The 27,862-nt window shown below is 37.8% G+C and overlaps 2 protein-coding genes across 4 annotated transcripts in view; one reads left to right on the top strand and one right to left on the bottom strand.

The window, feature by feature from the left end:
- Nucleotides 1–62: 62 nt before the first annotated feature.
- On the top strand, nucleotides 63–2,546 carry cxcr5 (chemokine (C-X-C motif) receptor 5). Its single transcript, XM_026288060.1, has 2 exons — nucleotides 63–103; nucleotides 1,470–2,546. The coding sequence occupies exons 1-2, from the start codon at nucleotides 71–73 to the stop codon at nucleotides 2,529–2,531; spliced, it is 1,095 nt and encodes a 364-aa protein (XP_026143845.1). The 5' UTR covers nucleotides 63–70; the 3' UTR covers nucleotides 2,532–2,546.
- A 632-nt stretch (nucleotides 2,547–3,178) lies between these two features.
- Nucleotides 3,179–27,862, bottom strand: part of bcl9l (bcl9 like) — a 41,867-nt gene continuing 17,183 nt past the window's right edge. Inside the window, exons 2-9 of one of the 3 annotated variants that reach the window (XM_026288057.1) lie at nucleotides 19,498–19,562; nucleotides 17,896–18,288; nucleotides 11,707–11,832; nucleotides 8,540–8,705; nucleotides 8,131–8,215; nucleotides 5,405–7,808; nucleotides 5,003–5,260; nucleotides 3,179–4,849 (exon numbers count right to left, since the gene is read on the bottom strand). In XM_026288057.1, the coding sequence (XP_026143842.1) occupies nucleotides 3,615–4,849; nucleotides 5,003–5,260; nucleotides 5,405–7,808; nucleotides 8,131–8,215; nucleotides 8,540–8,705; nucleotides 11,707–11,832; nucleotides 17,896–18,211 (4,590 nt within the window). In that variant the 5' untranslated portion in view covers nucleotides 18,212–18,288; nucleotides 19,498–19,562 and the 3' untranslated portion in view covers nucleotides 3,179–3,614. Of the gene's footprint in view, nucleotides 4,853–5,002; nucleotides 5,261–5,404; nucleotides 7,809–8,130; nucleotides 8,216–8,539; nucleotides 8,706–11,706; nucleotides 11,833–17,895; nucleotides 18,289–19,497; nucleotides 19,563–27,862 lie in introns of all 3 variants that reach the window. The other 2 variants (XM_026288058.1, XM_026288056.1) reach the window with 2 other exon arrangements.

Here is a 27,862-nt window from a genome sequence, read left to right as displayed (position 1 = left end):
TGCATTCTTTAAGCCCGGAGTGGAGGACGCACACTTCTGAGACAATAGCATGGTTGCAGTCACCACAAACATGGATCAAATAACAGGGAACATCATTCTTGAAGTGAGTATTTTTTAACTCTCAACTTTATTATTATTATTTTTTTATTTTTTTTTGCTGCATTGTTTATTCATGATAATTTATGGTTAGATGTTTCCTGTGGACCGCTAATCATCATTGATTTAATTTTCATTCTGTAATGAATAAATAAATTAAGAGAAATTTACGATATTAAATTAATTGTAAATGTTAAGAACAACAGCAAAAAATACAGTCCACATTAAAAATCTATAGATTGTTTCTTGTGAATAATTTTATCTAAATCACAGTTTTCTATATTGTTATTATTGTTGTTGTTATTAATAATAATTATTAATTGTATTATTAATAAATTATAATTAATTAATAATATAATTAATTTTAAATACTGAAAAAAAATCAGGAAGTGAGATTTCCTTTAAATAACTTTCTGCAAATGCAACAGTTTCCAGTTAAATAAATGACAAAGATTAAGCAGTAAGATTTAAGGATGCAAATTATGCACAAAATATGGTTTGGGATAAGTTGACGCAAGTCAAATCAGTAAGATAAGACCTGTGTGTAAAAAGACCATCTGACTGAAACTTATTCAAACCCATGTGAAATAACTAAACAGACTAAGCAGAGTGTTTGTTGGCCATTAGTGATTACAGATGGGAAAAAAAAGAAGAAAAAACCCACACACATCATATTATCTGTCAAAATGTTGTCAACGCTATCAAAACAGTGCATAACTAGTGCAGAGATCTGTAGAACAAGTATGTTATGTCTATGCTATTTCATATTGTAGTTATATTTTCACAAAGTCGTGCCAAAAACATTCATAAAGGCACTAAAGTTATCATCGATATAGCAATGGTTATTAATGAAAAGTATAACAGTAACAGGCCTATGTGTTGCTGAATTAATAACACAACTGATAAACAACTGATTTTTACAGTCTGGCAGAAATTATTAGTGGTTCCAAAATACTTTGTCGCATGACAGTAAAAGTGTACAGTTGCCAAGATGTAGGGACTGGGTCAACTTACCCACTGGCTCAACTTACCCCACTCTCCCCCAACTTCAATTGAAGATGAGGCAGAAGCAGGCTCAGAGAGTAAAGGAGAGCCTGCTCTTATCAAAACATCTACAGTAAAGTCAATTATTACAGAGTTTTCTCTTTTAATTGTATATTTGTAACAACTGGATAATTTGTATTAACAAGCGCCCATCCTCTTTGTGTTTTAATACTTTTTAAGGGCCTTCATTTTCTCTAAATTGATTTATCAGCTTGTAATACTTTTTAAGACCCCACGTTGGATTGATCGTGGAGGTTCTCCATTGTAAATTTTGTGGTGTCTAGAAGAGAAATCAAAAACTGTTGATCTAACTGAAATGTTTATTTCAGGATTTTGAAATAGATTACAATGACAGTGTGACAGAAGGACCTCCTGATCCAGTACTGTACACCTGCGACAATGAAAGTAACCCACTGCATCTTTTTCACACCGTGTTTCAACCTCTTGTATATGGTGTGGTTTTTCTCCTGGGCCTCACAGGAAATGGCCTCCTCTTGACCGTTCTGCTTAAACGGCGGAGGAACCTGCGCATCACAGAGATCTATCTGCTACATCTGGCACTGGCTGACCTGCTCCTCCTCATCACTCTACCGTTTGCGGTTACTGAAGGGGTGGCCGGATGGCTTTTCGGAAACTTCCTATGCAAGCTATTGGGCCTTGTTAATCGCCTAAATCTGGTGTGTGGGAGTCTGCTTTTGGCATGCATTGGCTTCGATCGCTACCTCGCCATTGTGCACGCCATCCCCAGTCTCCAGACCCGTCGACCTAAGACCGTTCACCTCACCTGTGCACTGCTCTGGCTCCTGTGTCTATTTGTGACCTTTCCCAATATGGTGTTCCTGTCTGTGGAGAAAGATAAGAACAACCCTTCCAGATTATTTTGTTCTTACAACAGCCATGCCATCCATGCAAGCAACTGGATGCTGACCAGCCGCTTCATCACACACCTGCTGTGCTTCTTTCTGCCTCTGGTGATCATGGGGTACTGCTACACAACTGTAATCATCACTCTTTGCCAAAGCCAGAGAAGTCTGGAGAAACAAGGAGCTATTCGACTGGCCCTACTGGTTACACTGGTTTTCTGCTTGTGCTGGTTACCATATAACATCACCATTTTCATGAATACCTTGGTGGTGTTGGGTGCCATGCCGGAGACCTGTCATACTCGCAACACATTGCAACAGGCGATAATAGTCACTGAGAGCATTGGCTTCTCCCACTGTTGTCTGAATCCAATCTTGTATGCCTTCATTGGGGTCCGTTTCCGAAGAGACCTCCTGCAGTTGCTTGCAAAGATAAAGTGTCTGCGTGTATGTTTGTCAGGTCAGCGCACAAAAAATTTGAACAGATTATCTGTCTCAGAGGCTACTACAAGTAGCCAGTACATCTAATAGCAGCTGGAAAAATATATATATCTTTAAATTGCCAGCTATCTGTGACTTACAGCTTGTCCTGCATTCTGAGCCTATTACTGCACATGATGAAATGCACATAGAGTGCTTGAAATCATATAAATTTGGAAAATCTGTTAGTCAGAGGTTGAATTTTGTTAATAAGCAAAGCTAAGCATAGTAAATGAAATGTTTTAGTGATTTGCATTGTTTTGAATGTATTATATTAAATTAAATACAAGATAACAAATCGTTTTGTAACAAATAATTGGAAATAAAAAGTGATAATCCTATTTCCTGATTTTGTTTCATCTTTAATTGGCAGCTATCTGTGATTTACAGCTTGTCCTGCATCATGAGTCGATCACTGCACAAGACGAAATGCATATAATGTGAGCGCTTGAAATCATATCAATTTGGAAAATCCGTTAGTCAGAGGTTGAATTTCATTAATAAGCGAAGCGAAGCATAGTAAATGAAATGTTATTGTGCTTTGTATTGTATTTTGAATGTATAATATTAAATACAAGATAACAAATGGTTTTGTAATAAATAATCAGAAATCCTATTTCCTGATATTTTTTTTTTTGATCATCAGTCAAAAATGTACCCTCACACACATCAAACAAGGTCAACAGAAAGTGAACTGATGTTTTTTCATATTTGTTATTAGATTTCTAATAAAACACAGTATACAGAACAGTTGCAAACAAGCACAAATTGCATCCTATTTACAGCAACTACATATATATATATATAACCTTCCACAACAGTTTGGTAGCCAGAATGTAATTAGAACATAGAGACCAAGAGGCTTTTTCCTTTTGCCTTTGCAATCAAACACATTGATCTGAAATATACATATTTTACAATTATATTTAAAAAATGGCTTCAGATTGTATTACTTAACTGTAATGATAACCCTCAACAGTTTTCTTTCCACCAAAAAATAACTTCAGAATCAACTTAAACCAACATTTTTAGCATCTGATTGCACAGTTAAGTCAGTGGCAATAAAAACATGTACAAGTTAGAAATAGCCGTTTAGAAACAAGGTTTCTACAGTTTTACAGAGAAGCCAGATTAAAAGGGCATGTTGGCCATACTTCCAGGCCCATAGCCCAGTGGGCTGTCCAGGGACATGCTCCGTTGTCTAAGACTCTGGGGGCCCATCATGACTGACTGTGAATGTGGAGGTCCCATCATAGGCCCCTGAGGGGACATGAGGGCACCCTGCTGGCCAAAGTGTTCCCCAGGGAGAGTCATGCCCCGCTGCTTAGCCTGCATCATCATTAGATTCTGCTGGGCCATAAGATTATGAGGGAGCTGATGTGGAGACAGCATACCACGGGGAGGGTGGGATGGGTGTTGTAAGAGGTTGTTGGCCATCATGGCCTGCTGCTGCTGATGGTGATGTTGTTGTTGGAGCTGTTGTTGTTGTTGTGGAGACATGACTGTCCTGCCCATCATGTGCCCTGGGTGGCATATGGGTCCCATACCACCTCCTGATCCCATGCCCCTGGAGCCAATCTGAGGCATGCCCATACCTGGACGCATTCCACAATGTGAATGTGAGGGGTGTAGAGGCAGCTGTTGCTCAGCCATCATGTTCTGCAAGTTAGCAATATGGGGGTTGGAGGAGGGGACGTTGCTATGGGGAGGTCCAGATGAGGATAGTTGTTTAAGAAGTTGAGCAGATGAAGCCTGTGGAGGCAGCTGGCCCTGGTGTGGATTTTGCTGTGGCTGGGACATGGCTTCACTTTTGGGGAAGTACTGCAGGGTGCTGCTGGGCTTGTCTGCAGGAATGATACGTGAAAGATCGAACTCAGGAATGCCTGTATGTGTAGGCCTAATGACCTCACTCAGGTCTGGACCATCACCCATGGGCATGGATGGAAAAGAGTCTGGTTGGAGAGGAGGCCGCTGGTGAGACATGCCTTTGCTTAGAAGGTGCATCTGTTGGGGTTGTAAGACCTCTTCGGGGCGCTGGGGGTACTGCTGCCCCATTCCACTAATAGGGGAGTGAAGTGGTCCCTGCATGCGAGGGAATCCTCCCATCTGGTTTTGGGGATGCATTGGGGAAAGATTACAAGGCCCTATCCCATCTGGAGGTCCCCCTCCACCTCCTATTATTGCTGAGGTCATTCCTGGCATTCCCATAGGGTTAGGGGATGGGAGCATAGGTCCAGAAGGATCGTGGGATAGCTGTGGGACTCCTTGGAGAACCATTCCCATTGGACTTTGCGGACCGCTGTGAGGTCCCATTGAACCCTGCGAGTTGAGGAGCATTTGCGTAGACTGGTGATTTCCCATGTTGCCTACTGGAAAAAAGGTTACATGTAATAATTTTAATTCAACTTCTCTTTTAGACAAAGAAAATAAGATAAAGTAATATAACAGGGAATCAAACAATGATCTGAAGGAAAAAAATAATGCAGTTTTAGTTCTGGATTCACTATAAAAATCTGTACCTGACATGTTGATTCCAGGTAGGAGGGGTCTATCAGTTAGCATCTCATCATCTGATGTGGCGATTGTCTTGATGGCATCATGGTACAGCGGAGTGGAGCTAGGCATGGCATACTTTGACATCTGAGACATTATTAGGGATAAAGGATTCTGGGAGGGAGGGGCATCTTGTGAGGATGTGAAAGGCATACTAGGATTGATAGAGTTGGAAGGCTGACTGATGGGTGTTGAGTTAGAACTCCTAGGTGGCAGGGACATACCTAATATAAACAACAACAAAAAAATGACAAACAAAAAACATGTAATTAAAGCTAAAGCATAAATATACACAAAACCCTAAAAATCCAAAAAGTTTTTCATATTTCAATAAACAATTCTAGTAGTATGAGTACCTCTAACTTTACCTGTATCAGTGGAGGTGCTACCTCCATTGCCTGCGACCTTGACACTAGAAGGCCCCCCAGGGCTAGGCATAGTATTCTTGGGTGAGGCAATCCAGCCAGGTGAAGCAACAGGCATGGTTGGAGATTTAAGGTGTCCAGGGGAGCCAGACGGTGAGCGAAGACCAAGAGAAGGGACCATTACCTGGGGGGACTTGATAGAGGTCGAAGAGGGTGTTCCAGCCCCAGAGGCTGCAGGTGCAGGAGGGTGAGTCGGACCACCCTGTGGTAGTTGGCTGGGTGATTTCAGGCCTGCTGCAGAGGGTGAAGGCATGAGGGGTGATGGCTCCTGACTAAGAGAGGGTGATTTGAGCTGGTGAGATTGAGGTATAGCTGGGGATCCCATCTGGTTAACACTAATGGGCAGATCAGGAGGGTGTCGGGCACCAAGGTCTGTACCTCTTGAGCCAGGGTTCATGGGAATGTGACTAAGTCTTGAGGTGTTGCTCATGTGGGGAGGACCTGGCTGGTCTGGTCCAAACATATCAGGCCCTGGCTGCTGCATATATGAGCCATCACCCTGACTACCAGGAAATGAGCTCTGGTTAGAAAACTGAAGAGGTCCATCTGGGCCAGGGATCATTCCTTTGTTAGCACCACCCCGGCCATTCTGTGAAGCCCTAATGCGGGAGATGTCATCAGGGTTCAACATCTCCCCAAGTGGTCCGCCAATTCCAGGACCCCCCCTCAGCTTCTGAACCAAGAACTGCTGCCCCTGTGGATTCATATTCATGCCCATATTCATATTTAGGCTACCCCCTAAAGGAGAGTCAACTATGTCTCTCATTGTGGGGCCACCATCACTGCCTACTCCACCAATAGGAGAGCCCATTATAGTCCGAGAACCAGGAAAGTCCATTGGATCACTACGGGAGGGCGGGCCTCCTCCCATTCCAGGATTGGGGAAGCCTGGTCCCCCAGTATTATCCATCATCCTAGGACCTCCAAGCCCTGCCTGCTGTTGCTGTCTGGATAACTGCTGCAAGTCCAATCTATGGAGTCTGCGGAACATCTCTTCCCGTGTTATGGGGCGATCCAAATCACCCTGAAAGGGCTGGGGAGGTCCCCCAGGCCCCCCTGGTGGATAGCACCCATGAAATGGGCCTCCACCACTCATGTTTGGAGGCATCTCTTCTAGCCAACCCATGCCTGGCCTTGGAGGTCTTTGAGGACCCAACCCCTCCATACCTATAATTCCTCCAGGACCTTCTGGGTAACCCCCACCCCCTGAAGGACCTCGCATCTGTCCAAGAAACCTTGGCCCTCGAGGACCTTCCTGATGCATGTCTTTTAGTCGTGAATTCCCTCCCATTCCTCCCCCTACCATTGGCCCTGGCCCCCACTGTTGGTCACCGGGTTTACTATGATATGGTGGTGGGGGTCCCCTCATCAGCATTTGAGGCCCCCCAGGCATGCCCATCTCTGGCATCATGCGGAAATGCTGGGGATGTTGGTGGGGGTTCATGTCGTGTTGCCGCCTTTTCTCCTGGTAGTATTCTTCTTGAAGCTTCCTCCAAGCTAGCTGCTCTGGTGTTACACCTTCAGGTCCCATAAGGGGCCCCATGTCTAACCCTGAGGGTGAGGATAGGTGGTGGGAATGAGGTGGCATAACATGGTGTGAGCCCATCAGTGAGTCATCCAATCCAGGCCCACCAAGATTCTGTGTCTGTGAGATGATGGACTGTAACGGCTCCTCATACTTTTTTATTCCACCAACAGGGGGCATACCAGTTATACCAGCATTGTTGCTATCCCCCACACCATTCTCACCATCTTGCAAACCTCTACCTCCATCATTACTATTATTGTTATTAACATTAGTGCCATTAGGATTACCATTAGGTTCCTCATGGCCTGCACTGGCTCCACTACGGAGAAGCAACCTCTCAATGTCTCGAAGAGTCTGTAAAGAGCGTTCACGATGTTCCAACTGCTCCTTAGAGAGGCCATCTGTGTTTCCTGGCCCTCCACGTTGGCCCAGTTCGCTCTGATGGCATACAGATAATAGAGAAGGACTTGACGAAGGAGACACACCTGCACCATGGTGGGCAATAGTACCTGGCCTGTCCACTCTGTCTGGTCCTGAAACTCCCACAGACTGTGGGCCGGAACTTCCTTGGCCCAGTGAATGAACTGCAGAGCGGTTGATGCTGTTTGACGTTCCTCCTCCTCGGAGGGTTTGGGCTGGCTCACCATCTGGATGCCCTGTAGAAGAAGGAGTGCTGGTGCCTTGAAGGTGTCCACCAACAACTCCACCAACAGAACCTGGCCGAGGTGTACCACTTTGGGATTTGGGTGTGCCAATGGGAGGACTGTGACTAGAGCTGATCTGCTCTGTCAGGTTGGAGAGTTTTCCAATGCCAGAAGACTGCTTAGACAAATACAAAAAAAAAAGGAAAGAGAGAAAGAAATGGGTGCTGTTAATGGCATTATTAATCTCAGGTCAATACATCACAAAAGACTGTAAAACTGTACTGTTCCTCATCAAAACAGAAACAGGAACAAAGATAAGCATTGTGATTTAAATAGCCATTTAAACAAATACAGTGCCTTGCCACCATGCACCTGCAAATGTGGATGCTGTGAGACCATTTTTCCACTCTACTTACAAACATAAACAAACCCATGTAATTTAGCAACTATATATGAAGACATGTAGGCACACCGTGTCTCTATACATATAGACAGACCTGATCCAGCTTGGTACGAGGGACATTCTGCTGGTGATACAAGAGGATGGAGTCTGTGTGGCCATGCATCACTGCTTCTGCAGCACTGCAGAACAAAAAAAAAAAAAGGGTCGTTAAATCTACTTAACAACAAAGAAATTAGGGGGAAAAACAGTTTCCTATGATTTTAATAGTTTTCTATTCAGTCACATGACAATGGCTTGTAAAAGCACACTCCTACACCGGTTAAAAGATTGTGGTGGAAAACTGGCTGCTTAGATGATACGTGCATATAAATGATCTCCTTTGTTGTGGCTTTCACAGAAATTTCCGGCTTAGACATGGCAACGTATGGTAAATATCCCATTTGTTCAAAACAGATTGTCAAGCTGCAGAGACTATTAACACAGAGCAAAGCAATCATACTGACCTGTTGGCTAGGCTGGTGGTGAAGACATACACTACTTGCTGAGGGGGACGAGGATGTAGATCTGTGCGAATACCAGGTCCACTTAGTGCTGGACCTCCTGGATCACTAACATGGCCTGTGGCAGATGAACCAGAGTGGCCCTGACTAGGACAGATCACATGCTCACCTGTGAGAAGAAATAAAAATGTGAACGAGTGCTAAAAAAATATTTGTAATGGCGGAAAAGTTATCACAGTTTTTATACATTTTAGATGGGTCACTTGTTATCATGTGTCAATTTTTTTTTTTGTGGGGGGGGGGGGACAAAATAACATTTTACATTACAAACACTGGAAACAGTGATACACTTGTGAACATGTATGCCCAACCATTATTTTAAGAGAAGGTAAAGTACTATTTTTCTTTTCATTTATCAAATACATCTGAAATATTATTTATTATAATTATTTACTATTAATCATAAATATTAAAAACTGTCAGAATATTATAATTATAATGAAATATCAATCCAATGACCTAAATGTTTGTTTACCACAATAAACATTTCCAGAAAACCACAAGGAGGAGCTAAATCCCACAGAAAACTTCCCAGACCTTTGGTTCTATTATGTATGTCTGATGGCTGAGCATTTACGTCATAAATTTATGTGGGCAGATATGAAACACTGAAGATCTGTAAAAAATGAAAAACAAACAGGCCATGTTTCTGTCTAATGAATGTCACACAAAATGATTTTTTTTTTTAACTTTGATTAATCTTAATGTCTTTAAAATTCTGGTATGACTCAGGCAAAGTCAAGGTTACAGAACGGGACATTTTCCTTAAAGGACAATACAGAGTTTTTTAGGGGTGTTGTGTTGTGCTTATGCAGGTAATGTTTCATGACACACCTTCAGTCACGTGTCTATACACAGATAAGGAAGGCTGAACTTACTTCACAAGAGGACAATAGCTTTAAAAGCTCAATGTCATACCTCTATTACTATTAAGTGGCAAGTTCACATTCAATTGCCTACAATACAGTTTTAAAAGTATAATATTTCAACTGCTTTTGCATATACAAATGTCACTCTAAGTTGTAGTTAATGCCTTAGGAACCATACTAAACCCACACTAGTTTAGTAATAGTGAACTCGCTGGGATAGAAAAATATCATAAACAGAAGTGCAATACAGCTGACTGTTGCCCCAAGTTTTCTACTGTTTTATCAATAACTGTATGTCAATTGTCAGACATGAGCTGAAGTTTTGAAATGATTTTTGACCCATTCAATTCTTTCATCATTTTCTCCTGATAGTTCTCCAAACCACCCCGCACAAGGAGGTTTAGGCATTATTTACAGCTAGTTACCATTCATTTTCATTGCATCCCTTTTTATATTAAACAGCGAAGGTTAATTGTGCCAAAGGCTGACAATCAGAGAAACTTCTCGTGTTCCACAAAATAAAGTCAATACAGGGTTTGGGTAGACATGAGTGTCTTTAAATGAAGACAAAACCTTCTTTTTGGTTGGACTATCCCTTTAAGACACATTTCTATTTTTCTTTCTCTTTTTGGCCTATGCAAACAAGTCTTCATACAGTATGCCTCTTCTGTGCTGAGAAGCTGTTTGGGGGAATCTCATGTGACCTGTCAGGAACGTGTCCTAGTCATATTTCACCCCAAAATCAAAAGACAGAAACCCAGAATTATAATTCGTTTCAAATGATACACATTTTTATGACAACTGATCATGTTCACACCACCTTAATTCTCTTTATTGTAATGCGGTGGTAGTTTCATACACTTGATACATACGAGATTCAATGAAATTGAAGTGCTGTCAGCATAGATAAACTCAGCAAGCGTTGAATCCCAGATGCATTATGCACTGCTACATTTTATACGTATACCTTTATTTCTTTTATATGGATTGACATGGAAGCAGCATTTCAGTTCATAACCATTAGTAGGGCTGTTTGTGTTTATATCTGTTTTTTGTTTGCTATGCAACCTAGTTTTCACATGTTTCTTTCACAGATTCTGTCGAGCACAGAATAGCAGGTAGTGCAGCGTGTGCATGCATACACTCCGGGATTGTGGTCAGCAACCGACAGATGCACAACCAGACTCAGACACAAACACACAGAGAATGTGAAGCTTTGAAGGTGACACTAAAGCAATCTAGGAGTGTATAGGTGTGAAGTGTTGCAGCGGAAGACGAATGACTGCTTTAATATCTGATGGTTGGCCAAGGTCTAATTGGTGTGCATTTAGAAAAGTAGTTGTGTTGGCTTGTCGATCCGTCAACATTCAAACTTTAAGCTAATAAAACTCATTTTCTGTTCACGCTTTCCTTTGACGACAAAGTTTGCCTTGATGAACTTTTTGTCTAGTAATGTATTTAATTATTTGTTTGTGTGTTTTTATAAATTGGGGTAAGATGTCTCTGGTTTAGGGAGTGATTTTGCCCCAATGGGTGTGCAAGATGGTCCCCTTTCATAATAATTTTTTTTTGTGCCATTACAACTAAATTATTTTTTTTCTTTCCATTTGATTCCGCTTTATTAATTTGCTGCTAATTAATAGTTAGTTAGGTATGTGTTAAGGTTGGATTAAGGGATCTAAAAAATGGTCATGCAGAATAAGGCAGTGTATGGCAATATATTAATATTTGCTTACTTTATAAAACGCCAATACCCTAATAATATGCATACATGTTAATAGTGAGAATTGGTCCTTAAAATAAAGTGTTACCAAAAAAATAGATTATGTCGGTCAGAAGAGAGAAAGATGTCCAATTTGTCATCACTCCATCAGCTGCTGTATAAAAAACAGCCATGAGCCAGTTTTTTTTATTTTATTTATTTATTTTTTTATTTTTTTATGTAATGCCAGTATAATATAACACAAAGTATAGTGTTAATATTATATTTTTTAAATCAGGTGGGTAAAAGTATGTATGTATGCATGCATGTATATATTTTTTTCTTTTTTACACCGAATCAACAGCCGTGTGTGTTTTTACAACAGCGGCGTCTACCAGACGTTTGTGTAAACAGTCTACAGGAAGAAACATTCATTAAGGTTTACAAGACAGTATTTATGTAAAGGTTCAGACTGGCAGGTTGTACCTTATGTGTGTGTGTGTGTGTGTGTGTGTGTGTGTGTTTGTATGTGAACTCACGGTGAGAGGCAGAAAGGGGTTTCTCATCCTCTTCCTCAGTTTCGGCCCCTGAGCACCATTCATCACCACTGTATGGCTGCTTTCTCTCCAGAACACACCGGCGCTTGCTGCGCATCACTCCCTCTACTGGACACCATTATAAAAAACACAAAGATGCAGCAATGTAAACATATTTAGAATCAATTACACACATTTATATAAGACAGTATGGTTTCGATCCACACTGATATAAGCCAACGCACACAACTGGTCTCAAAAAGCTAATTTAAAACGCATTGCAATCTCACAAACTCCAGAAATGTTTTGGCATTTAAACGGAATGAGAGGACACACAAGGCCTCCAAAGCCTTGAAACATCCCCTAACCTTGAATACCAGACACAGTGAGGTAGAAAACAAGAGAGGGAGAGAGAGCACAGCGTTCGGTTGTTGTGTCCTCGGCCTGCGCACGCCGTGTTGGCGGCGGGCAGAGATAAAGAGCTGACCTTTTCTGCATCCTCTTTTGTTCCCAGCAGACATCAGTTTACGTAAATGAGTGAGTCAGCTCTCTCTCTGGTCTACTTTCTCTTTAATCATTGGCTCTTTCCAGGTGTGGCAGTCGAGTGGTCTGAAGTGGATGGGTGACTTGCATTTCATTTGAATGCCTTTCTGTTTGCTTTTCTATCGAGGGAACAATATATGCAGAGAAAGAGAGAGAGAGAGAGAGAGAGAGAGAGAGAGAGAAAGACAAAACAAAAGAAACTGTTCCCTGAAGAAGAGCTTAAGTAAATAAAGTTCTCACTTCCCTGTTTCTGATCCTTTCCACCATTATTTTTAACCAAAACTAAAAGTAGAATTAATCGTTCCTCCATATTATTAGGAAAATTTGTTCTGATAATTTTATATTTAATAACTTTTACATTGAAAAAATATTTGTAAAAAACAAAATGTAACTAACAAAGTTGATCATTACAATTGTGAAAAAAATATTTATTTTTAGAAGTATTTTTCCTTTGAATTAACATGCTAAAATATTTGTGTGTACTACAATGAATAGTAATACTTAAAATTTCAACTAGTGCTGTCAAACGATTAATCGCGATTAATCGCATCCAAAATAAAAGTTTTTGTTTACATTACATATGTGTATATGATGTATATTTATTACATATATATAAATGCAAGCACATGCATGCATATAAAAAGATATATATATATAGATAGATAGATAGATAGATAGATAGATAGATAGATAGATAGATAGATAGATAGATAGATAGATAGATAGATAGATAGATAGATAGATAGATAGATAGATAGATAGATATTACACACACACATATACATATATATACACACATACACATACATATACATACATATATATATATATATATATACATATACATACCATCAAATATAAGAATATAAATATATAAGTGCATATATGTAAATATTTTCTAAATATATACTGTATGTAATCGTTGGACAGCACTAATTTAAACTATTTTTTTAAAAATTCAGAAAAAGTTACTATTCAAAGGGAAAGATCCCGTTAGAAGATATTTGTTCTTGTTTTGTTCTTCATTTTGCATCTCAGGTAAATGTATCTTGCCTTAAGGAAGCTACATATTTGAACTAAAAATAAAAAATAAAAATAAAATTATATTTTAAAATGTTTTTTAATATAATTTTTTCAAATAGTTCCTAAAAAAATGATTCTATTCTATTTTGAACTATAATTATCCCACCTTCTAACTTTCAGCCAGGTGTGAAAGAGTGAGAGTGTGTATGCACACACAAAAGAGTTTCAGTGCTATTACAGGAAGCCCAGATGACTCAGTTTCTCTAAATCACTCTATTGCCCCGTTATTTCCCCTGATCTCTCGCTCTAATACACACATCACATGCACAAAGCACGGAGCAAAATGGAAATAAAATAAGAACTGCACAATGAACCAAACAAAAAGAAATGGCACACACACTGTGAAAAGAAAAACACGCCTCCGCAATCCAGGAAGAGAAGACCTGTTATTGCTTTTTATATTGGACAGCAGCAGTTTGGCTGAATCTCGAGTCTTGTCAGCAACATGCTTTGTTCAGATTTCAACCCAAATCAAAAGAAAGTATAAGAAGGTATATTTTGCATAGATAATATGCATTAGTATGACAATTAAGCATGTTCTCACCATGTACAGCTGCCATTATTGTAATTTAGTCATTCACTTGCACACATTCAAATACTACCGCGCTGTCAGTGACATCACAAGTTCATTCTTACATCTTTGATATGATACATTTTGCATTGCTGCATTTTATATCTAACTCTCCTTACAGAATGTTCATTTTCAGTGGCATAAAACCTGGTTAACATGGACTGACACTGAACAGCATCTTATCTGTAGTGGCATTCATAACTGTTACTAAGGCAACCAGGACTAGAAACGCAGACTAGCATCCGATCTGTATAGCAACCGCTGACATGCACCAAAAAAAATAAATAAAAAAAGTTAAGGTGTGAACAGCTCTTCAATGATGAGCGCATTTTCATTTTGGTGAAGGCCTCCTTCCATGATGATCCTGGCAAATCTTTTTCATTTATCTAATTTATTACATTTCATTTCATTATTTCGGACCGTCGTATTATACATTTTAATTTTTTAACCATTAAATAATTAAATTTTTGCAACAATTAAATATAATAGCATAGACCTACTGATAAAAAGTTTGTTCACTTACATTCTTTTCAAATTTGTATTATTCACTTTTTTTTTTGTTAATAATACAAATTTTAAAAGAAAAGTAAAAATTAAAAAAATATATATTATTTAATAAAAATGTGCAATACGACATTCCAAAATAATGAAATTTAATAAATTAGATAAATTAAAAAGATTTGTTTTTACTTTTAATAGGACACATGGAACAATAAGAAATTAATTAAATGATTAATAATTATTATTAATTAATGAAAACGTAATGATCAATATTAATGATGGGGGAAAAAAAAATTACAATAAGGTAATTTGAGTGAAAACTCTACTTAACTGCCTTAGGGGGAAAAAAAATCTCTTCCTGCAAAATATAATAATTTTATAGTTGTTTTTTCCTTTGGCGTTGGTGTGAAACGTTACACGGACATGTTTTTGTCAGAATCACAAAACCACATAAGGGAACTTGTGTGTGTGTGTGTGTGTGTGTGTGTGTGTGTGTGTGTGTGTGCACAGTAAGGGACCTGTTGACATTCAGGAACTTGTTGCTAATAGAGTCTCCCTCCCCCTCAGTCTCTCCACCCCGCTCTATTCTACTTCCTGTCTGAGCGCAGAGTCTCTCTCAACCCCCGCTCAATTAGTGAGTGACACACACAACAGGACAACCAACAGGAAAACACAAGCATTTTGCGCATTTGGTGCTGTTCTAGGAGCATAACATCTGATACACACATATTAGCATGCATACACACACACAGAAAATGCTCAGAAAGGTCAGGGCATTTTGGGTTTGCTGAAAACAGCCAGTTTCATCTTTACTCTGTTTCCAGTTGAAAGGGGAATTCCAGATTTTTTGCCTTTTTTAGATTGTTGATCGAGAGATACAGTGATAGATGAGTGAAGCGAGTTTGGTTGTGCACTACATATTGAGTATCATGTGTGTGTGTGTGTGTGTGTTATGCAAGTCTCTCATATGCTGAGTTTTAATTATTGCCATAAAGTCTGGTCCACATTACCGCATATTCTGTCCACTCAGACAGGAAAAGGCAAGCTATTTTTCATCCCAAGCATGAGCAAAAAATAAAAAATAAAAAAAGGAATTCGGTTAAAATAATAAGCATAATACGGATGATATCAGAATCAAAATCAGAGAGTCACAAACTAATATCTGATGTCAATATCAATATCAAGAAATTGAAATTTGCGAGCAAGCTAAAGTGGGAAAAGTAACTAAAAATGACATTCATTTGGGTGACATTTTTTCTTATGCTGGATGATAGTCTCTTTGCATCCTAACAGGAATCAATTCAGTGGTCTAAATGTGCTTATATGTTATAGATTCACAATAAACCTCATTCGATATTTAATGTGCATCTTGTCAGTAAAGCCGGTTCCGTAATCACTGCTAAATCTCCATCACCTGCACAGAATTCACATGGAAAAGCATTTACTACACGCTGATTACAGAACCGGCTTTTTACTGACAAGATGCACATTGAATATTGCATGCAATTTATCGTGCAGCCCTATAATATGTATTTATATATTCCTTGGATGGCATAGGACCAGAAAACGGTTGTCCAATCAAATTCTTTGGTCCAAGGACTATGATTGGCTTTCCTACCTGCCAGTCAACATATGTATTTGCATACCTCCGCGCACCCTGCTTGCGTAGACATTATTTGTCATCAGTGCGTTCCACTGCAGACCGAGGGAAAACGAAAAGCGTTATTATTGCTATACTATGTGCTGTGTACTGTAATGTTTTACATGAGGTAATCTGACAGTGCTGCATTCAACCCAACGCCATCTCTCAAGATGTCACAGGTAAGTCTCTGGTCTGCCTAGGTGTGTTTGTGTGTTTTGGAGGAGGCATGGCCTCGCAAAGTGATTTGCAAGGAGGGCAGGATCTTGCTTTCAAAGCTAGCATGCTATTGCTAGCCTCTCCGTAATTGCCTACACTACCTTCAATATACACTACCTAAACAATTTTTTTGTGTTTTTAAAACAAGTCTCTTCTGCTCACCAAGGCTGCATTTATTTATTAAAAGGTACCGTAAAAAACAGTAATAATGTGAAATACTAGTACAATTTAATTAGCTGTTTTCGATTTGAATATTTTAAAAATCTATTTCATCCTGTGATTCAAAGCTGAATTTTTTAGTCTTCATTGTCACATGATCCTTCAGAAATCTTTCCAATTTGCCAATTTTCCAAAAACTGTTTTGAGATTGAAATGGCTGGATTTTTATTGTTGCTAGGAGGAGGCCTCACAAAGAACAGAGAGCGTGCTAGAAGGAAGAGGATTTTTTTTCAATGCATATTAATTTATTTGGAATGCCAAAATAACAATTTTTTTTAATCTTGGTCTTTCTTTGGTCATTCTGGAAATGAGATGTTGTGTCTGTGTTCTTTAATTTGTGCATTGTCAGTAAATCAGCCGCAGAAATTTCCACACCCACTGGTGCTGTTCTGGAATTGCACTTTCGCGTAAAACTGGCCCTTAGTATTATTATCTGTGTTGTGCTGCCTAATATGTCTGTGGATATCATGACACACTAGGATTAAAAATGTGAGGTCAGATTTTTCTTCTTCTTCTTTTATTCAATAAATTATTTTATTTATTTTAGGACACATTAAATGGGTCACAATAATATAAAATATATTTAAAAAAAAATAAAAATGTATAGTTACAAAAGTTTTCACCATCGATAATAAAAAGAACCATTATAAATCATTGTGCATGAGTAATTGAGCAGCAAATAGTATATTACAACAATTTCAGATCATGTGACACTGAAGATTGGAGAAATGATGATGAAAATTCAGCTGTGTCATCACAGGATTACTTTACATTTTAAAATGTATTAAAATAGAAAAGTTATTTTACACTGTGATAATATTTCACAATATCAAATTTTTCACTAATTTTGATTTTTTTTATCAAGTAAATGCAGCTTTGGACCAAACTTACTTTTTATACACTACATGCTCTCATATTATTTACACAATGGCAGTAAATTATCAATAAATTATTGATTTGCTCTAATACTTCTATTTTTTCTCTTAAATCTTCCTTCCTAAAATACTATTACTGCTTATTTACTTTCAGAAAGTCTTGTAGTTTTATGGAACTGCACACACCAGCCACTAGTCACCTGTAATTACTAAGAAAATGGAGAGGCCACACAATTAGTTTAATTAGATATTTTTATGATTGAATTAATTATTAGTTTTCATCACCTCACGAACCCCTGCAGGTCTTTCCCAGTTTGGGAAATGTTGAGAACAATGAATGAAATATTTTCTCACAAGTTAGGTCAAAAGTAATCTAAAAGTAGTGCGTAATCAAGAAGTCCGAATGCATTGCTAATATGAGACATCTGTAAAGCTAGTCAGGCAGATTGGATCTGATGTTTTGAGAAAGCTCATGCTATTTTGTGTTTAAATCATCAGACAGTCCGTCTACGGACTTTACGGACCATGGTCATTACGCCTACCTTTGGCATCTGGCTCCAAAACAGGGGTGAGTGACTCCCTTTGGTCTCCCGTGTCCGTGGAGACGCTCCTTTCCCTCTTTGCCTTGGTCTTCATTATCCCGCCAACTCCACCACCTGATTGGTTGTGGCTCTTCAGTCCAGGGTTGCCAGGAGAAATCTGGTTGGATTTGACTCCATGGTTCCCAGACCCACTGCCCTTTGACCCTTGGTTGCCAGCAGGTCCTTGCTGCTGCGCTTGGTTTACATTGGGGAGCTGTGATTGGGCCCCGCTTGTCACTTGCTTGCCATGATTGGATAGTTTATTTTCAGAGTGCATTTGATTGGCTGGTGATGGAGAGGAAACTGAGGGGGTTGGGTTGCAGCAATATGTTGTGTCTGTCTGTCAGTAGACAGCTGAAAAGAGAAAGAAAGAGACACGAAAGACTGTGAGAGTTGGTCTTGCACATTTCTAGTAATGATATAGATTCAGTTTTACTCACTTCATATCAGACTCACACAGTAGGACTGGGAGGTATAACAGTTAATATTAAAAAACATTGTTTAACTCATGTGCAGTTGTGTATATACTGCCTATTTTACAATGGATGTATTATGATTATAGCGTTAAACTTATCAAGTATCTATTTTATAATATTAGTCATACTAGTATTTTGATTTTAACTCAAAAAATTTCAATTTCTTGGTGAAAATGATTAACTTTCAAAACTTAAAGTTTGCTGTGTTATACAAAAATATGTATTCCCACATGGCTGTTTAATATTTAAAAATACTACTAATAATAAATTTATTTAAAAAAATGTTGTTGTTGAATGTCATCCCATATCACTATATTGTGATATACACAAATACCATCATATAAAATCACTTACAGTAATGTATATGATTTTGTTCTGACCCTCCACCAATCACATCCAAGGAAAGTGTATGTTTCACTAAAGATCATCACAACAGGTCTGTTCACACTTAATGCTTAAACAGGATTCAAAGGTCATTGCCAACAATACCTCTCTTACCTCATAAGAGAGATGATACAACTCAAAATGATCATTTATTATAGCCATAAAATCACAAACTGGTTTTCAAGTTATACATGAATATATAATATTAAGTCTGACTATATCGCTAAATCTTAATGCAAGAATGGAAATAAAGTTATAATTCTCAATATATTCTGTAAATGTATAAATTATATAATTTATATAAATATCATAAACCCTGAATATAGAACTGCAAATATGAATATAAATGGTCTTTATTTTAAAACGTGTTAATAGACAGATTTTCTTGCAGATTTTTTTTGCATCAATGCAAATATTCTACTATATTAATTATTATAATTATTTTTCATATTAATACTCTCAATTAAATCACTGTTGATAATTTCACTAGCCCTGTTGAATTGTGTAGAAGAGCTAGATATTAACACGGTCACGGACTCTGAGGAACTTCCAGCACTAAAGTCTTACTATAGTGGAGAGACTGCATCAAAATTCTTGTTATAAATGTTAATGGCCTTGTACGTGTTCAGAACAAACACCGTCTCAGGACACTGAAGGCCGGTTCGCAGGGGATGCTGCTGGTTTGCTATGGATTTTTACGCACCTCACTGGGATGAAGGTCCAACAAGCAAGTGCATTCCGACGTCTCCTCACTGCATGCGCACTGATCTGTAACACACACCACAGAGATTTAATTATGCTTTCATTCCATTACGACCCATTATTACACAAAAACATTCAAATAATGAGACATTTTAGCATAATTACAAGAGAGAAATGACAGCCTTTGAAAGAGAGAGAGAGAGACTTTTGGATAAGTGTAACTGTCCCTTTAAGAAGGAGGCTGCAAATAATGTTTGGACACTCTGATGCCCAGAAGTGAGTTTCCTGTTTAATTTGCTCCACCCACAGCGATCAGAAACCACAAAAACTCCCCACCTTAAGTAATAATATCCAAACGCTCTTATTTGTCATCAAACTGTTCTTATTTTTAATTCCTCGTCTTGTTCATATAGCAATAAACAAATCAATGTTTGGAAATGAATAAGAGCTATTTACATATTTTTTAAATCTACTATTAATATATACACATTTAAATATTTCCTAAAGATCCTAAAGGGCTCTGGTCTCATCTGACTAAATTAACCTTTAGCACTGACCCATTTAACATTTAGTCTTTCACTTCTGACAGTGGACTGATGACTCATCTTGCACTCAGAGGCGTGTCCATTTTTGTCCAAACAAATGCTTTCTAGTCTACAAAGAGAAAATCCCACCCTATAAAAAAGAGAGACAAGACCTTTGATATGCCACCAACTTTTAATTGTGATATTTATTTATTTATTTTTTGATATAAAATTATGATTTCTATTAAAAGAAAAGAAGGTTTGATGTGCTTTTTTGTAGGGATACACAATTAAATTTGTGATTATCCATCAATATGACTTAAAAAAAAAAAACAATAATAAAAAAATAAATAATAATTATAATAACAATAATAATAATATTATATATATATATATATATATAAATAAATAAATTAGTATTTTATTTTAATATTATTTTATAATTATAATAATTATTAATATTATTCATTTTAAGCATTTAATATTATAATTACTACTACTATTACTAACAATTTGTTAGTTTTCATTTAGTAATATTATTTTTTATTATTAAATATAATAATAATAACATTAATAATATTAACAATAATAATAATATATTTTACATTTACTTTATATTTTAATAATTAAATCAAACTTTATCTTGACAGATAACTGCAGGAAGCCCTTCCAGCTTCCCTTTTGTTGACAAGAGTTTCTCACTACAAATATGGGTGCATGTTGCATTCCTAAATGCATGTTAGTAACCCAAACTTTGAGCAGATGCAGAGGAGTACTGAAACACTCTGAGACGCTACAGTGGAGCATAACTTGCTCACGTGTAAATAAACATTGTACTACGCTTCACTGTGAAACATGCAGCACATTCTTTAATTGAATTGCAGCCTTTGCAATCTGATAAGCACACTAAGCCATTATGTGATTTTTTCGGGATTTTGATGAATCATGCAGCCCAAAACTCAAGACAAGGCAGAAAAAATTCATTCATCAAACCACTTCAGGGGCTCTTGAAGACAATGGACAGCAACTGATCACATTCCAAGTGTTACCATAGATCCAGAATTAACACACACACACACACAAACCTCAGCACAGCTGCCAAGACTGAAAAGTGCAATGGATTGGATTTCTCTCATGTGAATGAAAGAGGAACTACACACTATCCCAGAAGCCACATGCCTCTGTCCATAACCTGCAGAGCTCTCCTGCATGTGTGTGTGTGTGTGTGTGTGTGTGTGTGTGTGCGCATGTTGAGTGAGTTCCCATGCTGTCATTGCAGGTTTGTCATGTAGACTGTGTGGTACATGTCATGCATACAGGTCCGAACAGGACACCTGTTGCACAAAAGACATTAACACACACACACACACACACATACACACACCCAATGACACTGGCGTTCATGCAAATTATAAAAAAAGGCAGTACTTTCCATTTTCTATAAGCTAGCAGGGCTGCACAAATTGGGAAAATAAATCAAATTGTGATTTTTCTGATAAAAATTGTGAATGAAAACCAATCTAGATTTATTTTGTTTAGGGCTGAAGAATTTTGCCAAAATACTGTGACAACAGTACATAGTAATAATAATAATCTATACATGGTAACTTAATTTTTTCCAGTATATTCTGTATAATAGTATTTTATAGTATTTGTTGTGTTAAGTGCTGGGCAATTTGGCCAAAATCGCATTAAATAAAATACAATAAAATTACAAAAAAAATTTGTAAAATAACAACCTAATTATTTTATTTTGCATTACAATCAGAACACAGTGTTACGCTTCACTCACACACAGTGCATATATTTATTGAATTAAATCCCAGCTCTTGCGACTTCAACTCATATAGCAATTTCAGTTCGATTTTGATTAATCTTGCAGGCCTCAGAGCTTGTAGTATAAATTTGTATAAATCCAAATTTTTCAGTCATAAACAGTGGGTACACATTCACGTGCACAAAAACACTTCCAGTCAGTCATAAAGCGTGTCGGTAACGGGTTCCAGGGTCCCACACATATTTCCATGCCAGAGACATTCAAGCTATTGACCTCAAAAACAAAAGAGACATTATCAGTCCCTCTCCCACCCCCTCAGCAGCACACCTCTGTCCCTCCATCACACTCTCCGTCTCTTCAACAGGAAACTTTGGTTTCCACTTGCTGCCGTTCACAAACACCCTCTGCTTCCTCTATAAAGTTATTTGCGCCCTTTCGTTCTCTCAGTCTCAAATAACAGACTCTTTCCCCTTCTCTTTTTCTCGAGGTGTGTCATTTCTGTGCCACAGCGGCACCAAACGGATATGCAAAAATAGTTCGATTTCTACATTTTCTGAAAACCTTGTGGGTGGTGTTTACCTGTGCAAAACTCAGCAGCGCCATGGTGTTGTGGCTCTTAAAGTGATAGTTCACCCAAAAATACATTTTGCTATTGTTTACTCATCCTCAGGCCATCCAAGTAAAGACCGAAGACGTCAATATATCATCAGAAGCTATGTGTATTCATTTTGTGTTGCCTGTATGCTACTTTGACTGTCACACTGGTGGTAGCCATTGACTTGAATCACCAGGACCATAGCTTCAGCTAAAAGTCTTCTTTACTCTTCTACTCAAGTGGAAGAAAAGAAAAGAGTCCACTACATCTTGGATAGCCTGAGGGTGATTTTTGGTCAACATATCCCTTTAAAGCTACTTCAGTCCTACAATTTAGTGTTCACACAACATTCTGTTCATTACAAACACATACTGCAGCTCTGTCTTCTGTCCCTTTAAATGCTCAAGTTCTTTAAAGCTGTTGAATCTGATTGGCTGTCAATGTTTTTATCATTCATCAGTTGGCAAAACAAAAAAACCCTTCTGAAAGTGATTCCAATGACTTTGTTCCTCTGCTGTGTTATGGTTGTCGTCTAGCTGTGGCATTGATTTCCCTATTTTCATAGAACAAAAATAATTAATAAACTTATATGGGACAATTTATGCAATGCTACGTGGTTGCCAAAGTGTTCTGAGATATTTATGTTGTTGTGATGTTTCTAAGGTGTTTTAAGTGTTTGTTTATTACTCATTGTATTGTTGCTAAGGTATTTTGAGTGTTTATTTATGCATTGTTGCGTGGTTGCTAAGGTGTTCTGTACAGTTGTAAATCCCTGTATATATGTTTGTAGCATAAATTATGCACGACAAGTTATAAATTCCAAACAGCTGTATGGTTATATGTTTTATGATTTTATGTTTTAATGTAGCCAGTGCTATGGCATTATGTTTTATTGTTGTATATCAATTGTTGTGTGCCTTAATATGTTATTTTTCAGTTATCTTGTGCCTAGTATAACATCTTGCCAATGGACTACAGTTGAAAATTTGCCTGCTGGCTAACACTGGCACATTTACAGTAATGTTGATTAATGTGCACTGTCCTAAAATAAATAAATGAAATGAAATGTGTCCGTTTGTTGTTCTTTTCTTTAAAGAACTACATTTATGCCCTGCCCCAAATTCAGTCAGTGTTTATATTTATTAGAAGAATAGACCTGTAAATGGGGTACTGATAGTCACCTTTGCACCTAAAAACTGTAAAATAGATCATGAGCATCCTAAAATGGGGGGGGTATACAATTTATCTTTGAATTGACATTTCAGAGGAGTTATCTCACACAAAACCTGCTGGACACCAATTAGTCATTAACTAAAAGACACACAGTGCTCATCACTCATTAACCCCCGGAGGAAATTCTCTCATGATAATGTAATCGCAGCAGCCTTTGTGCACATCATCTAGCGTGGACAGGTCAGGTCGACTGAGCTAACTACAATCATTAGCATCAGAGGTTGACCAATATGATTTTTTTAATGGCTGGTGCCAGCGAAGGTGATGATTATACATCTTGTCTGTGTTGAAATCAACGTCCACTCACAGACAATTTGGCTACTAAATTTTTAAGTTTTAAGTTTTAAGTTACCATGACTTCTACTAGCCAAAAAAAAACAAAAACGAAAAACACCAGCTATTTGTCATGCCGCATCCAGTGGAGACTGCATCACCGACTATAATGTGTCACATCACAGTCTTAAGGCGTTTTTCGACTCTTCGCTGTTACTTCAACGCACCATTGGTGACAGGTCACGGGTATGTTAAAGTAAGCTAGATATGCACAAATGCTGCGAAACTAGGCTGTATTTAATCTATAATGATATCTCACATTTGCGTTAAATCTGCACAGATTTGGCTTGCAACATCCCTAAGAAATTAATAAGTGAACATAACTTACGAAAATTAACCCACCAAATTGTCTAGTGATTTGACAGCATAACCCACCACAGCTGACTTTTACCCAAATTTGGCAGGTGTTAATTTCAAACCCTCGTAACCAAGGTTTTATTTGTAAAACATCTAGTACTCAACTGTCCAAGAGTGTTTAAAATGAAAATAAATGGGCCATTTGATATGAACAGCCTAAAGTTCTTGTTAAAAATGTTTGTTACATTTGTCAAATTTGGTGTGTGTTAAACCATGGAGTCTCTAAAGCAGCAATCACATCAGAGCTTCTGAATAACTTAGAGAACACAATCACACACCTTTTAGACCAATGAACTGTGCTTGTGAAAGAGAAAGAGATGAGAGAGAGAAGGAGATGTGGGAGAAATCAGACAGAGAGAAACAGATAACATCTTTTTTTCAACCTTTCTTCTCAAAACTCAGCTATTACCGCTTGGCACTTTGATCCCATTTACACAGTCCAGAACAAATCGGAAAGAGTCTAATCTGAGAAAACAAGAGCTCAAAATGGGAGCTCAAATGAGAACATGAAAATGACGTCAGCTAGAGAAACTTTCCAGAGATTCAAGTTTATGTTTGAAAGAAGCAAAATGAATGTCTGAGATGATTGATTTTTTCAGGGGAATTTGAAGCACATGTTTGATGCTCACAAAAGAGAAGGATGCTGATGTCATTAGAAGACCACCAACATATAAAGCCAGAATGGACATGGGACAAATCTGTACCCACCCTTATGAAAATTAACCATGGTTTTATTTTAGTAATAATGTAGTGACCAGGTTTTTTTTTTTTTTTTTTGGGTAATTATTATCATCGGTATAACCACAGTTTTGCTACAAATACCATGGTTAGTTTTCATAAGGACAAAAGTGAGCTATGTTTGACTGCTCAAAAAATCATTTGGGGGATGTCCTTGTTTATAAAGATGGCTGAGGCTGACATCAAGATCAGTTAAGATCAGCCAGCTGTATATATATATACAGAATCTGAATTAAAATGTTTGATTTAAGCCTATTTAAAAATTTGTGTCATAAAATTATATTGCGCATAACGCGATCGTTATAAAGGTGTTTAAACAACAATACACTTCCACTTGCATGTATTTGACAATCGGAATATCAGATATTTAATTCCATAGCTAACACATTTGTGAATATTGGCCTAATCTAGGCTATCCAGGGTTGTTGTTTTTTTGACTTTGTGCAGCTCATTTACATGCGCGCTCTGGCGCAGATCCACCTCTCGCCACGCGCAGCTGTGAAGGATTAATAAATGGTACGATTTGCTCTTTTGTTGTTCTGTTTTCTTTCAGGATCAAAAATACAACAAATGAAAGCGTTTATCTGTATTTCCGACTGATGAGAACTATGCATATACATTCATAAATTAGTCAGTTTTGTATTTTATTATGAGATATTTTATTCTAATGTGATCAGTGACTGATGGACCAAAGAGCACGTATTTCGACATTTGCAGTAAAAAAGTGAAATATAAATTCTCAGAAAATGCATTTAATACCAGTATATTGAAACGTCTGTTTATATAGCCTACTTCATTAATAAAGGAGTCCAGACTTTGGAAAAATATTAGTCCACATGTGTTTTATATTTAATATGAGGGAAATAGACATGCATGCATGCGTGATACAAAAAAATATTTAAATTTTAGGAGGCAAAATATTTTTTAGTAATTCTGTCAATTACACTAAGGTTATTTCATTGTCTGCTATATATTTGCTTCTTATTTATTAAAATATGGGCAATTGATAGATAAAACATTGATCAAAATTAAGATACAATGTATAAAAAACGAATATCTTTTAAAAATAGTTTTCCATAAATAACTTCTGTATGACCTGGCAATAAAATTCGAAAAAGTGTGTCTAATGTGATTTGCTTAACTGATTTGATTTCGAGTGCGGGTCGGGTGTCGGTTCTATTTTAAGCGGGTCGGGTTGGGTGCGGATTTTAATTAGTGTTGCTGTCGGAAAACGGGTCGGATGCGGTTTTTAACACTGCGGGTACAGGCGGGTGCGGATTTACAAAATCGGACCCGTGCAGCTCTCTGGTCCTTGGTGATTCATAATTTGCAATGCAATAACGTGTACGCAAGAAACGTAACATTATTTTCAACATAATTTAATTCTTATCAACTGGTTATTTTTGGTGAACGAGTTGAAGCAGTTCACCAAACTGGACTGAACCATCTAAAACAGTTCGCGGCTGAAGCAGCACAGATCTACAAGTTACTCAAATAAACCTCAATTTTGGACGTCCGACAGTCACTTAGACTCAAAATGAGCCAAAATACCAGGTGGGTAAAAAGTCGTTCCCATTGATCAGACTTTCCCATTGCCTAAGTCTAGGGATTACAAGTAAAAATGTTGTAAATTATATTCAGTTTCTAGCACAGACCAATCGTTTTACTTCATAAGACCTCAATATATCATCAGGAGACACAAGTGTTAACTTGGTAAAAACTTAACATGTTTATTTTGATTACTCTCAAAAAGAACCACCATTTCAGTAAAAAATCTTTACCTTTCTGCTTAAGTCAAGAAATGGCCCGAGGGTGAATAAATTAACGAATCATTTTTGTAGTCAAACTTGTACACAGAATTTGAGAATACTCCAAATACTCCAAGTTATTTTGGTGATGTCCACATTTGTAAAAAAAAAAAAATAAATCCCCTTAACAAAATAAAACAAAATGTACAGCCTTTTAATACACTGTTACCTCCACATAAGTGAAAGAATATAGACAGAATATAAACAGAAACATACTCACTGGATTCTGAATAAACCCCTAATGCTAATGCCCACACTCTTACACATGTAGTTTTGAAATCTAGAAGACACACACACACACACACACACACACAACGTACACTGTTGCACATTTTTAGCATGCTGAGTTATATTTATAGCTCCAAATGCCCAAAGGAGAGCAGGAGAAAAGTAATAGGAAAATTCTAGGCCCTATCCTAAGAAACACACACCTCTCGCCCTCTTATACTTGCGTAAACACATAAATCTCTCACACACATGCACACAGAGCTGTACTGTAGGCAATACAGGGTCAATACTGTGACCAAAGTGTGTCTGACAGAGGAGTTAAACGTTAACAACACACACACAGTGAAGGCTTTATGACATTGGCCCTGCCTTAACAAACTAGATTTGAGCGCGGCGCCAGTGGAAATGTTGGGGGGGGTGAAAGAAGAGAGAGAGAGAGAGAGAAGAATGAAAGGGTCTGACGGCCATCTCTGTCCCAGGCTGTCCACTTAAGACTTGTTTGTTTCCAAAACAACAAGCTTTTTGACTTTTGCAGCTTAACCTTGTCAACACTGCTGCCGGATTTAATTCAGTTGAGAAAATGGCGTAAGATGAGAGTTGTTCTCCAGTCAAATTGCAAACTTTTATTTCTTTTCAGAAGCATGTTGTGCACTGATATGTGTTTTTGCTGAGGCTTATACCAACATCTAGAGAGCAGATCCACGAGTAATACTGTTACTGCAGCAATAGCTACTATTTTCAGGTGCTGTGTAAAAACTATTTTCAGAAATTGC

The sequence above is a fragment of the Carassius auratus genome, chromosome 18, assembly GCF_003368295.1.
Source record: "Carassius auratus strain Wakin chromosome 18, ASM336829v1, whole genome shotgun sequence".
NCBI lineage: Eukaryota > Metazoa > Chordata > Actinopteri > Cypriniformes > Cyprinidae > Carassius > Carassius auratus.
The sequence above is the reverse complement of the archived record's forward strand: the minus strand, read 5'-3'. Positions and strand labels throughout refer to the sequence as shown.

Bases quoted from the DNA above. Each gene is read 5' to 3' on its own strand.
- cxcr5 (XM_026288060.1), top strand. From the start codon at position 71: ATGGATCAAATAACAGGGAACATCATTCTTGAA. The intron at 104-1,469 runs GTGAGTATTTTT...TGTTTATTTCAG, and splicing joins CAGGGAACATCATTCTTGAA to GATTTTGAAATAGATTACAA.